This window comes from Triturus cristatus, chromosome 7, assembly GCF_964204655.1.
Source record: "Triturus cristatus chromosome 7, aTriCri1.1, whole genome shotgun sequence".
NCBI lineage: Eukaryota > Metazoa > Chordata > Amphibia > Caudata > Salamandridae > Triturus > Triturus cristatus.
Window position 1 is genome coordinate 229,157,478 of NC_140590.1, and position 14,364 is coordinate 229,171,841.

The window sequence follows — 14,364 nt, forward strand, 5'->3', positions numbered from 1 at the left end:
CACATAAATCACCTGGAGCTACTGGCAGTCTTTCTAACACTAAAGTCTTTTCAACTTTTGCTACTAGGCAAAGCTGTCATGATCCGTACAGACAACATGACACCAACGTATTACATACAAAAGCAGAGCGGGACACACTTCAGCTTTCACAACTAGCGCAAAGCATATGGAGATGGGCCAATTCCTCAAAACATTTACCTCGTCACAGAACATCTACCAGAAGTACACAATCAGATCGCAGATCTACTCAGTCGTCAAACATAGCAGATCCACGAATGGGAACTTCATCCTCAAGTTCTTCTTAAATTCTTTCACATGTGGGGTCATCCAGACATAGATCTGTTCGCCACACACCAAAATGCTCAAGCTTCGCCTCCAGATATCCACACCTATTGTCCAAAGGCAATGCACTATGGATGAACTGGTCAGGCAGATTTGCATATGCTTTTCCGCCTCTCCCGCTCATTCCGTTAATGGTTCGGAAGCTCAATCAACACTCCCTCACAATGATCCTAGTTGCTCCACCATGGGCACGCCAACCAAGGTTCACAACCCTGTTGGAACTTTCAGTAGTGGCTCATCAAAAGTTCCACCTCTCCCCCAAATTCCTCACTGAGAACCATAGGGAGATAAGGCACCCAGATCCCAATCAACTCAATCTTGCGATCTGGCTCCTGAAGTCCTAGAGTTTGACTACCTTAATCTCCCGCCAGACTGCATGAACATCATTAAAGAGGCTAGACGTCCTACTACTAGCGCATGCTATGCAGCAAAGTGGAAGCGATTTGTCATTTATTGTACAAATAAAATCGATCCGCTAGATGCTTCCATCCAAAATATTATCGGTTATCTTTTACATCTACAACAGTGTAACCTAGCATATACATCTGTACGGTTGCATCTTGCTGCAATTGCTGCTTATCTCCAAAACAGACTTTGTCATTGTTTCGCGTACCTTATGGAAGGACTTAAAAGAATAATACCACCTAGAGTTCCACCTTTTCCGATATAGAATCTCAACATAGTCCTCACCAGATTCATGGGTCCCCCATTTGAACATCTGCACAAATGCGAGTTACAGTTCCTTACTTGGAAAGTGCTTTCCTCGTAGCTATCACATCATTTGGAAGAGTTAGTGAACTACAGGCATTAACCATACAAGAACTTTTTCTACAAATAAACCATAGTAAAGTGGTTCTTGGGCCTAATTCAAAATTTCTACCTGAAGTGGTATCTGCCTTTCACCTTAATCAGTCGGTTGAACTTCCATTATTATTCCCTCAACCAGACTCGGTAGCAGAACTCGCTCTCTACACGTTAGACGTTAAAAGAGCCATACTCTACTACATGGAAAAACAAAACAACCTTTTTTGTCACTTTCTCCCCACCTCACAAAGGCAATCCCATTTCAAAAACAGGAATTGCAAGGTGGATTGTTAAATGCATACAAATATGCTATCTCAAAGCTAAAGGCTATTCTCCCTAGAGCTCATTCCACACGCAAACTAGGGGCTTCTATGGCATTCTTAGGGAACATTCCCCGAGATGACATCTGCAAAGCAGCAACTTGGTCTACACCGCATACTTTCACTAAACACTATTGTGTAGATGTGCAAGCAAAACAACACGCTACTGTGGGCCAGGCTGTTTTAAGAACACTTTTTCAAACTACTGCAACGGATACAGGTTGCCACCGCTAGGGAGAAAACTGCTTTATAGTCTATGCTAAAGTATACAATCTACAGCTCGTATGCCTCCAACGGAAAATGCTACTTACCAGTATGCCTCTGTTCTTGGCATGTAGAGTTGTATACGCCCACTCACCTCCTCGGGTACCTTTATCTGTTGCAGTATTATCTTACTTAGGTTCGAGGCATGTGGGCTGCTGAATTCATATCTGTGCATAGATCGCCGCCTAGTGTTGGGTCCGGATGTTTGCACGTTGTTGTCCTGGAAGAGTCTTCGAAGTATCCTTGGATAGGTGACTCCTCCCCTGGACTACAGTGCGCATGGGCATCCTCTCCATCCTCAGATTGTTTTTTTCCGCCATTGGGTTCGGATGTGCTATCTTAGCTCAAGTTAGGAAAATATTTGGTCGAGGCCAAAAGGCCTTTAGTTCGCGTCGGTACTGTTTATCGATCGGGTTTCGATAGAATTTTGTTAGTTTTCTAACTTTCAGCACCGACTTCTTTCGCATTTACCTGTCCATCGACTACTTCGACGATGGAATCCAGGACGCCATTCAAAAGGTGTCCGGTATGCAATGCGAAGTACCCACACATCGACGTCCATCCGGTGTGCAACAAATGCCTTTCGCCGGACCACGACGAATCGACATGCATGGCCTGTGCCCGGTTCCGTTCCAAGAAGACTCTAAGGAACCGAAGAGCGGCGAGACTCGAGGCGCAGCACGCGGCACCGGCCCCAACAGACATCTTCGACGAGGCCGACGTCGAGGAATTAGAAGTCATACCCCCCAGTCCCGTTTCCGAACACGACCCCGGATCGGACGAGGGCGACGAGTCATTCTTCCACAGAGGTGAAGACGACACCGAGGTAGGAGACGACGAGGAGGCCTTAGGGGCCGAAGAGAGTAGCTCCAATGATGAACAAGGCCTACCTGTTCAAACCGAAGAAACACCAGCGCCACAGCCTTTGGCTCCGGTCGAGGGATCGCCTTCGGGCCTTACCCGAGACCCATCCCGTAGTTCTTCGGCCCCGCCCTCGGGCCCGGCCTCGGACGTTCAGCGGCAGCCATTGCTGCATAAGCCAGCTGGTTTCCCTACCCCGAAACCGAAAGCTGCTCCGGTTCATACGAAACCGAAACTGAAAGTGGCGCTGGTCGGATCGAGGCCTTCCACGCCTTCGACGCCAGCGCAACGCGTCGGCACCGACCGCACCAAGAGGGACTTCGGTGCCGAACTGGAATCGGGCGACATCGGAGTCGACAAACGGAAAAAGGCCATCGGCACCGAGAAACCTACTCGGCTACCGACGCCAACTACACCGAGGGCAATACCGCCTGCTTCGCCTCGCGTCGCTCCCTCGACGACGCCGAAGCCTCACGTATCGAGGACGTCGACGGTGATCTCCACACCTCGACTCGAGGACCCGCCGGCACCGAAAAAATCCACGCCCGGCTCTACTAATCTGCCCGGGGCCAAAGCCTCAAAGACGCCCCAAGTGCGGCCTGCTGCGACGCAAAGCAACAAAACCACGGCGGCCCTCAAAGACCCGTCGGGTTCCGGCCCGATCGGAGCTCCAGCAACCTCTACGGGGCCAGCCAACATTACCTTCGGCTTGCCTCCGTCAACAATCCCGAAGATGTTCCAACTCAGGACACGGGTTACCCAGACTCCGGTTCCACCGGACGAGACGTCTCCGTCACGTGTCATCGACGCCGACACTGGCAGGATGATTCTCCACGACCGAAGAATAACTTCGGAACCGCCATTGGACCCTTTCAGGATCCCACTAAAAAGGAAGCTGCCTGTGGAATCAGAACCTCTCCTTTATGAACCGTTCCATTCCTCCTACCAGGATCCACACCGGTTCTCCCCCACACGCTCCGACACGGATGCATTGGAGGACTACATGGATGACCAAGCACCCTACCATGTAGACACAGACCCTGATGACCAGCAGGACCCTGCAGACCCCAGTGCACCTCTCGATACACAGGACCCACAACTCTATGGGGCAAAAACATCTCCCACGGAGGATACTGCGGCGTTCAACGCTCTTATTGAACGTGCTGCAAATAACCATGGGGTACAGCTTCACTCAGATACCATCGAGGATGACTTTCTAATGGACACTTTTGCATCCTCAGAAAGACATGTAAAAACTCTGCCAATGCTGAAGGGGGTCCTCAAGCCAGCTAAGGACATTTTCAAGGAACCCACCAGGGCACGAGTGATAAACCCCAGGATTGATAAAAAATACAGATCAGCACCTGGGGATCCTACTTACATCAAAGGACAATTGCCACTCGACTCCATCGTCGTAGCGAATGCTCGCAAGAGGGCACACTCGCAAACGACAGGTGACGCTCCTCCCCCGGACAAAGAGTCCAAGGTGCTAGAGACCTCCGGCAAGCGGGTTGCCGCCCAGGCTGCCAACATATGGCGCATAGCCAACACTCAAGCGCTCCTCGCTCGCTACGATAGAGCGCACTATGACACCTTGGAGCAACTACTCCAACATCTCCCTGACCAGTTCAAAGAAGGTGCAGAAATTCTTATCAGAGAGGGACAGCTACTCACAAATGCTTCCATCAAATGTGCACTAGATGCTGCAGACACGGCTGCCAGGGCCATAAACACAAGCGTCATGCTGCGACGACATGCCTGGCTACGAATCTCAGGATTCAAGCCTGAGGTACAAAACAACATACTGAACCAGCCCGTCAACCCCGACTATTTATTCGGCCCAGAGGTTGACACCACCCTCGAAAAGATAAAAAAGGACACGGACACTGCAAAGTCCATGGGTGCCCTCCAAACTCAGTCCTTTCGGAGCGGCTCCTTTCGTCGCCCCGGAAACAAGGGGGCAGGTAGAGGACAGGGGTCACAACAGACGTATAACAAAGGCAATACACAGACCACCTACGATAAAAACACCCGAGGTGGATATCGTGGCTCCAGTACAAAGGGCAGAGGACGTGGCTACGGCAACACCAGGTCCTCCCCCAAGAACAAGCAGTGACGCCCTCTCCCTTCCTCCCGACCACACAACACCTGTCGGGGGAAGACTACAAAGGTTCCTGTCCACGTGGAACTCCATCACCACGGACAGGTGGGTCAAAGATATTGTAAAATACGGTTACTGTCTGGAGTTAACCTCCACTCCACCCACAATACCACCAAGAAACCGTCCTATGTCCTCAGAGCACTTAACGCTCTTACAGCAAGAGGTGCAAAGTATGCTTCTAAAAGGCGCCATAGAGGTCGTACCCGTCCACGAGCAGGGTACGGGGGTTTACTCACTCTACTTTTTAATTCCAAAGAAGGACGGATCGCTCAGGCCTATATTAGACCTGAGACCCCTGAACCAGTACATTCTTTCAGAGCACTTTCACATGCTCACCCTACAGCAAGTCCTTCCGCTTCTCAAGCAGGGAGACTTCCTAGCCTCACTGGACCTCAAGGATGCGTACTTTCACATACCCATCCACCCCTCACACAAAAAATACCTCAGGTTCACTGTTCAGGGGCAGCACTATCAGTTCAAAGTCCTTCCCTTCGGCGTGACAACAGCGCCCAGGGTTTTCACGAAGTGCCTAGCTACGGTGGCAGCACACTTGCGGAGGCAGCATATACACGTCTACCCCTACCTAGACGACTGGCTCGTTCAAGCGAAGTCAGCCCAGCAATGTGCAAGCCACATGTCCCGCACCATTCACCTTCTTCACAGTCTGGGACTCTCACTAAATTACCCAAAGTCCCATCTCCAGCCCGCACACGTACAACAGTACCTAGGTGCGACTATAGACACTCTGGCGGCCACAGCTCAGCCAAATTTAGTGAGGATCAACAGCATACAACTGCTGATCTCCAAGTTCAAACCCAATCACTCGCTTCCAGCGCGAGTGTTTATGCAGTTGATAGGCATGATGGCCTCCTGCATCTTCATAGTCCCGCACGCGAGGTTACATATGCGCCCACTTCAGGAGTGCCTAGCACGTCAGTGGAATCAGGCTCAAGGACAGTTGAAAGACCTAGTGTTGGTGAGCGGTCGGGCATACAACTCTCTGTATTGGTGGAATCCACAAAACCTTTGCAAGGGCCGACCGTTCCAAGAGCCTGTTCCACAAATAGTACTGACAGCGGACGCGTCTCTCCAGGGATGGGGAGCTCATGTACTCCACTACACAGTGCAGGGACTATGGACTACACAACAAAAGAAGATGCACATCAACCTTCTGGAACTGATGGCAATCTTCCTGGCCATGAAGGCATTCAAAGTACACCTGTGCAACAAAGTCGTATTGATCCGGACGGACAACATGACTGCCATGTACTACATACAGAAGCAGGGAGGAACACACTCTCCACAGTTGTCTCATCTGGCTCAGAGCATGTGGAAGTGGGCCATTCAAAGGAACATGTTCCTCATGGCGGAACACCTCCCTGGCAAGGACAACCAGATGGCGGATCTGCTCAGCAGACACAGCCAACAGATGCACGAGTGGGAGTTACACCCATCAGTACTCCAACCGTACTTCCAGCAGTGGGGTCATCCAGAGATAGACCTGTTCGCGACAAGCGAAAACGCAAAATGCCAAAGCTTCGCCGCCAGATTCCCACATCCGCAGTCGCAGGGCAATGCGATATGGATGAACTGGTCCGGCAGATTTGCGTACGCTTTTCCCCCAGCGCCGTTGATACCGCTGGTAGCTCGCAAACTACGACAACACTCCCTGACACTCGTCCTAGTTGCTCCCACGTGGGCACGCCAGCCGTGGTACACCACCTTCCTCGAACTTTCCGTGGTGCCGCATCAAAGGCTGCGGATCAAACCCGCGCATTTGACGCAGAACGATGGAGAGGTTCAGCACCCAGATCCGCAACAGCTGAACCTGGCGATCTGGCTCCTGAAGTCCTAGAGTTTGGCTATCTCAACCTGCCACCTGACTGTATGGACATCATCAAGGAGGCCAGGAGACCCACTACCAGGGCTTGCTATGCAGCCAAATGGAAAAGGTTCGTCATTTATTGCGGTAATAATGACATCAACCCGCTGGACGCATCCCTCCACAACATCATCTGTTACCTCTTACACCTATACCGATGCAATCTAGCGTACACCTCTATACGTGTCCATTTGACCGCAATATCAGCCTATCTGCAAACCAGGCAGCACCTCTCTCTATTCAGAGTGCCTGCCATCAAAGCATTCTTGGAAGGGCTCAAACGAGTCATTCCACCTAGTCACCCACCGGCCCCAATGTGGAACCTCAACTTGGTCCTCACACGCCTGATGGGTCCACCCTTTGAACCTCTACACTCTTGCGAGATTCAATTCCTTACCTGGAAAGTGGCCTTCCTAGTAGCGATCACTTCCCTCAGAAGAGTTAGTGAACTCCAGGCACTAACCGTTCAAGAGCCATTTATTCAGGTTCACGCCAACAGGGTCGTACTACGTACCAACCCCAAATTCATGCCCAAGGTAATATCGCAGTTCCACATGAATCAGACTATTGAACTGCCCGTTTTCTTCCAAAACCCACAAACTGTTGCAGAAAGGGCACTACATACACTAGATGTACGGAGGGCCCTCATGTACTACATCGACAGGACTAAACCATTCAGGAAGACAAAACAACTGTTCGTTGCCTTTGCCCCACACCACAAAGGTAACGCCATCTCCAAAGCAGGGATAGCCAGATGGATAGTTAAGTGTATTCAAATCTGTTATCAAAAGGCAAAACGCACATTAACTATTCCACCACGAGCCCACTCAACACGTAAGTTGGGGGCTTCCATGGCCTTCCTAGGAAATATTCCCCTGCATGATATATGCAGAGCAGCCACATGGTCCACTACACACACATTTACAAAACACTATTGTGTAGATGTGCAGTCAAAACAGCAGGCAGCTGTAGGTCAGGCTGTTCTCAAGACGCTTTTTCAGACCGCTGCAGCTGGCACGGGTAGCCGCCGCTAATAGAGGGCACTGCTATGTATTCTATGCACAGATATGAATTCAGCAGCCCACATGCCTCGAACTGAATATGCTACTTACCAGTATGCATCTGTTCTTGGCATGTAGGGCTGCTGACATTCATATCGCCCTCCCTCCTCCCCGGCGCCTGTCGCAGCTGCAGCTCTCAGAATTACTGCAAGCATGGTCATCACTTTCTGTATCTACTCCATCACTGCCACAATGGCGAAAAACAATCTGAGGATGGAGAGGATGCCCATGCGCACTGTAGTCCAGGGGAGGAGTCACCTATCCAAGGATACTTCGAAGACTCTTCCAGGACAACAACGTGCAAACATCCGGACCCAACACTAGGCGGCGATCTATGCACAGATATGAATGTCAGCAGCCCTACATGCCAAGAACAGATGCATACTGGTAAGTAGCATATTCATTACATCACATCGACATCCTTTTCTATTCTCTTCCTAACTCCATCATCACCCTTTATGGCGAAAAACAACCTGAAGATTGAGCCGATGCCCATGCGTACTATCACCATAAGGAGGAGTCTCGTGACTACAAAGACTTCTTAGACAAAAACAAAGTGCAAACTTCCGAGCCCAACACCAGATGTCGATCTATGCTAAAGTATACAGCTCTACATGCCAAGAACAGATGCATACTGGTAAGTAGCATTTTCCTTCCTCATCTCCGGCTGGCTCAATCTTTTCAACTTTACTGACTGTGTACAAGAGCTTGCACAGCACAGGCATTCCCGCTCTGAATGGTTGATGAAAAGTATCATGTAATCTGCAGTTCAGGAATTTGTTGGATCTTCTCGAAGCATTGAAATAACATTATGATGCCTTCTGCAATTCATCAATTCAATTGTGTAAAGTTCCAAATCGTTGTTTCCTCCAAAAGGGGAATAATACTTTCAGAGCGTAACCTTTTCACAATCTTGTAATTGTGCCCCATTTGAAAAACTTAGTGGATGTCATCAAACATAAACTTGTACCTTTCTTTGAGGGCGTAGATGATGGTGTGTGGCTTGTTGGAAAGGAGTAGAGATGGAAGACGTGGGGGAAGGGGCAGGAGTCTAGAGGGAGTCCAGGGGTGTGGGGGGGGGGTGGGGGGTGGAGGTTCTTGAAGTTTGGCAGTGAGCATAGATTATTGCCTCTGCTGGCCTAGCATGCTGGTAGGCCACCTGCCAGGGTCTGAATGATCTTAGTATTGAAATTCTCCCAGATGTATTCATTTTGAGGGATCCATACAGTAAATACACAAAGAAAAATTATTAAGTTTTCTGTCACACATATGTACTCTGGTTCTTTGATGCTTAATTTGATAACCAAATGTCTTATCAGTTTGTAGTTTATTAATCCTATTAGGTCATTCTTAGTCACTGCTTTTTTGTGGTAGCTACTATGAATTTTCCAGGGTAGGGTATTTGGAATTCGGCCAAACATACCACAGGCTTAAAAGATTAAATGTTTTCGATGATCACAAGCTGATGTGAAGATCACCATCTTCCAAGCTTTGCAACAGAGATACTTTGCATTCACTTGCAAAAGAATACTCTGCTGTGAGCTAGAGAATATTTTTTTATCTTTAGTGGACCAGAGTCTAATCTATGATGTGTGCTTACCTTTGTTTGTTTTAAATACAACTAAATGTTCCTTTATATCAGAGTGGGTATGTTTTTCTCATGGTCTAAACATTTCAGGAGCTACACTTAAATATTAACTGTTGGCAAACATAACTTATCTGATTTCATAGCTGCATCCAACTAGTTCAAGAAAGGATTGATTTGGAAAGATTTCAATTATGACTTTTGTTGTATTCTCTTTTCTAGATTTAATTTACTGGCCAAAACTCGTCGGACATGGAAACAAGATGGAATGAATTCCTTAGAGTACAAACTGCTGGCAAAAGAGCACCTCCCACTTTATACAAATATCACAGTGGACATTGGTTTTGACAATATGGCTAAACGCCCCTCGTGATACACATTGATAAAGAACTACATAATTTGGGGATTAAATAAGACCTATAGCTCTGCAGTGCAGGGAAATATACATGTTCCTGGAATCCAGACTTTGTAGACAGCTTTTCAGTTACTTGATTTGAAGAACAATAATGTGCTAAAACTGGAAACCAAAGAATTACCAGGACATGGATGTATGCCAACTTGTGGCAAAAGAACAGGCAATTGAAGGCTGCTAACTGTACAGTGCAGTAACACAGTGTTGTCTTGGTTCCTACAATCAGCACCTGATGATCTCATTGTAACACAGGAATATTTGAAGTTGGGCTGAATTTTATGCGGATTTAAAATATGGTGATTTCAATTGAAATTCTCTCAGGAACAATGCTAAACCACCCCCACAAAATATGCTCCGGACTGTGGGAACTTCAATCATTCCATCCTCTTCAGGAATTGTCAGCGTAGGAGCGTGACATTGAGCCTGCTCATGCTGGTTTTAACAGTATTCTTTTATTCTTTTCATCTTGAATTACACATGCGGTGTTTTAAAGTGGCAAGCATTAGAGCATGGTTACAATCTCCTGAACCTCCGACTGATCTGCGGTTGAATCCCTTCTTGTACAACAGGTCATATAAAAGTGCAATTTTTTTTCATTTTTTTAAAGAAATCTTTCTACACTGCTTAGGTAAATTTTTTCAGTGTTTTGTAATATGCATCTAATCACAAATGGTTACTTTTTTAAAATGAGGATTTGATGAATAATTGCGATAAATCGCTCTGGAAGATCCTGTGTTTTTTAAAGCCATCACATTCCTCCATAAATAGTGAACCTAATGTTCTATAATGGTAGCACTGATTAAGGAATATACCCGTCTGGAAGGTCTGGCTAATATTTAAATTTCCACTTCATGGCCGTGGAAGTCTTTAATTCTCTGTGCTGCAGCATCCTTTATGCCTTAAAGTTTTTATTATCGCTTGCAGTGGGTACCTGTGAAAGATTGTGTTCTAATGTCCTAGGGCACTTTAGCTAGCCAGTTGAATTAAATCAATAGTGGCTCAGCAAATTGGGTGCTGGCAAGTTAGTAGTGCATGGGATTTTCTTTCTTATTCTGCCTTGGAATGTAAAACTTTTTTCACAGTGGGCTGTTTACCATATTATTTTGTACACTGACAGCACTTTAGGGAGAACTTTAGCAAAACATGTGGAATGTCAGAAGTCCCTAATATTTGATAGTTCTAAAGCCATCTGGCTAGTGCACTCAGTTTAAGATGTGACATTTTATATACTCTCATAAACACTACCACACGCTGTTTACAGATGCATGTATTCTTCTAGAAATTCTCAGTGAAAGCATTGGAGTTTTGAATGTCCTGAATATAAATGAAAGGGCTATTGAACTGCTGACATGGTCTTGTGAAGCTGCACAGGTTCCATATACAGTTCTGAATGTAAAAGTACCCTGATTGGCAGAGCTATTTCTCATTATCTGTGTGGTTTGTGTGGCTGTTGATGGGGTGTGGGGGTGTTACAACAGTGGAAGCAAATTGGGACCGTAGTACCATCTGATATTGTGATCTATGAAACACCTGCTCGCCAGCCCACTGTGACACAATTTGCCCAGAAATTACCTTGGTTTGCTTTCAGTTGCCAAATCAGTCTATGGTGATGTTTTGATTGTTTAAATGTTATTAGGTTGAGTGATGGCTGGTTGGTTTGATCATGGGTTTAGTTACTTCACAGTGCCTAGTCTCACCATCATTGCCATGTTTGTGATGACTTTTTTTTTTTTTCTTTGGATGCAATCAAATGTGGCTGCAGAAATTAAATTGAGAATCATTGACAGTCATTTTAGTTTCTAAACCTGTCAGAATGTAGATGGCTTTGACTAATGTATATCCTATTGGCAAGCACACCAAGATTGTATGATAATTAACGGGACAATAATAGAAATAAAGATTTCACTTCATGTAATGCCAAAATAATGGTAAGCATATTCTAGCATGTGGTGTATTGGCATCGTGTTTCTCCAACGGTTTTCACCAATATTCATAAAATGGACAACTTTGCACCTTTCCCAGAAAACTCCTTTTAGATATGTTACAGTGTGAAAATCGTGAAAATACCAAAATGTCTAGAAGTGGCAGTACATTTTTTAATGCTGCAGAGGTGCATTTAACTGAAAACACCACTTACAAACAGCATTTTAAAGCTGGAACAGTCTACCCCATTGTAAATCTATTATGAGGCCTTGTTTCTCCACAGTCTATCAGCACGATGGTCGCCAAGAAAACTGTCTCATTGGAGGCTACTTTTCACTGAAACTCCCACACCTTCTTTGTGTGGGGATTTGTCTTTTTTTAATTTTCCCTCAACATTTATGACATTTATTTTGTAAGGTTTTTGTGATGGTGGGCGTTTTCTCCAGGTTTGTTAGAGCGACTGCTTGTCTGTAAATTATGTTGGATCCTTTTTTTGCACAAGAGCTTATCTTGTGGAGGGAAGAAGCCATGGAAGGATGGCCACAATGTTGGAGTCATCTGCCTTTTTGATGCACTACATTAGGAAGCGTAAAATGTTATTATGAATAACATAGAAACTGAGGGACACAGAGTAAGTTATCCTATGGGCTGAGATGGGAGAGGTCAGAAAAGTGGCTTGTAGAGCTTGTAGATGTTCCAGAAAGAAGTCTCTTTCAGACCTTAATGATATGGTTTGGCGCATAAATCCACAGCCTGTGATTCTTGCACCTCCAGGCACCAGAATACAATCAAGTGGCCAAGAATTATTGCTAAGGCCCCACAAGGAGACTCCCAAGTGGGCTTACTCTCCCAAAGATAAGTCACCTTCCAGGGACTGTTCTCCTAAGGGACCTTTGCACAAACAAAACATAAAAAGCAAAATATGAAGGAGAAGGCTTTTTCCGCGAGGAAATTGTCCCATCCCATCAACCTTTCAGGGGTTTGATGTTATTTCTCTGCGCTAGACATGAGGCACCTCTCACCACCTAAGATGATACTGAGTTTCCCATCCATTTGGCTGACCCTATGCAGGTTTACGCTTTCCAGCTCAAAATGATGGCTCTTTTCACAACTGCTCCATAACCCATTGCGATATACATAAGGGGAAATTGGGATGAGGGCTGGGCTCGATTCCTGCAGGTTTGGTGGCCTCAGTGGTTTGTCTTCATAGGATTCGGCCCTGGTGCCTGTGGCGAAGTCGAAACCGGCCTGAGTGACTTTCCCTGTTCACTTGGGCCCTTCTTAAGCTAGAATTTCTAAGCCAGTGGTTACGCTGCTCACTCTGGTACCAAGGAGATCATGGATGAAAGCATCCTCTGTGTGGCAACACAGAAGGTCAGGGTTAACTTTAACAATGACACCTGTTGTGATCATCTCTTAGGCCCCAGGGCACAGAGGTTTGCTTGCCTGGAGAAGATGTCTTTGCTGTGGAGTATTATGAGGACTGTGGTTAGATAGAGGATAACTCGAGAGGTTGATTTGTCTCTGCCCACCCCTATTCACTTACTAGACAGATGCTGACATCTAGTTGGATTTTTCAGCTTTCAGTTGCCTGGATGCTTGTTCAGAAACATTTCATACTTCTCTTGCTGTGCTTTTGAAGAGTTATTTTCTTTATCATTTGTAAGGAAGTGGAGACCTTTGCATTGGCTTTACCTTCTGTGGAAAGGTGTACCATTCTGAAATAATCTTGCAGTCCAGCACAGCTTCTGTGGAGCCCTTGATTCTCTTCCAGGGGATCCTCAGCAAAGTCATAAGCACTAGAATATTCCCGCCTTTGTGCGGGACCCCGGAAACACAATCATATATGTGATAAACATATATGCATCTATAGATATATATATATATATATATATATATATATATATATAATTAAAAAAGCAAATGCAGCCTTTCATAAGTAGAGCTTAATAATGCTGTAAGGACTCCCCTGTATACAATCAATAATATAACCAATATAAATAATATATCATAAAAAACAGGTAAGAAACCAAAGCAAATCATGTTTGAACACTGTTTTAATGCTTTGCATTAGCACAAACACCTCAGATAGGACTGAAAGCATTGTCAGCTCACAGGCTGCATTGCAGAAAACCAAAGGCTAGAAAGCGAACTCTTAGCAACATAGACCAGCATTGGCATAGCCAATAGGTCTCGCCTTTGGGACCTTATAAGTGTTTAGCCATGCAACAGTTGCATTACTAAATACTTATGAGGTCCCAAAAGCGAGACCTATTGGCTATGCCAAGCGGCCATTCGGCTGCGAAAGTGATCGCAATCGCGATCAAACATCAAAGCGGCCCTGCGGCCGTGAAAGTAATCGCGGTAAAAGCGGCGTGTGCGCCCACGCACATGCACTGTAGCTCTAGGCTGGCCTGGTAGCACTTTTTGGAGCCCTCTCAATGAGTCTCGCCAGACCAGCGCATGCGCTGGTTCAGGTGAGACCTAAAAAACTGGCACCGTGCCTTTAAGGCAGCCATGACCCCTAGCTTCCCATCATGCCTCAGGGGTGACAGTTAAGTAAGTTGTTCTTTCCGGCTCCTTCAGTCAGGACCCTGGTTACACACATCCACTCTTTTCTGGTTTTATTCAGAAATAATCTACCTTTTTCAGAAAGATTTTATCTTGCTTAGTCTTTCATCCAGTCAAGTAAGGTGTTTGCTTTTTCTGACTATTTTTGGCATTTTTTACCACTCAAAATGCCATCCCT

At 46.3% G+C, this 14,364-nt stretch overlaps 1 protein-coding gene across 5 annotated transcripts in view; it reads left to right on the plus strand.

Annotated features, from left to right (window-relative positions):
* LOC146809277 (beta-1,4-galactosyltransferase 3-like) overlaps positions 1 to 11,634 on the plus strand; it is a 233,667-nt gene extending 222,033 nt beyond the window's left edge. For all 5 annotated transcript variants that reach the window (XM_085616089.1, XM_085616092.1, XM_085616091.1 and 2 more), the window contains exon 7: positions 9,503 to 11,634. In XM_085616089.1, the coding sequence (XP_085472215.1) occupies positions 9,503 to 9,653 (151 nt within the window). In that variant the 3' untranslated portion in view covers positions 9,654 to 11,634. The remainder of the gene's footprint in view (positions 1 to 9,502) is intronic.
* The last annotated feature ends 2,730 nt before the right edge of the window (positions 11,635 to 14,364 follow it).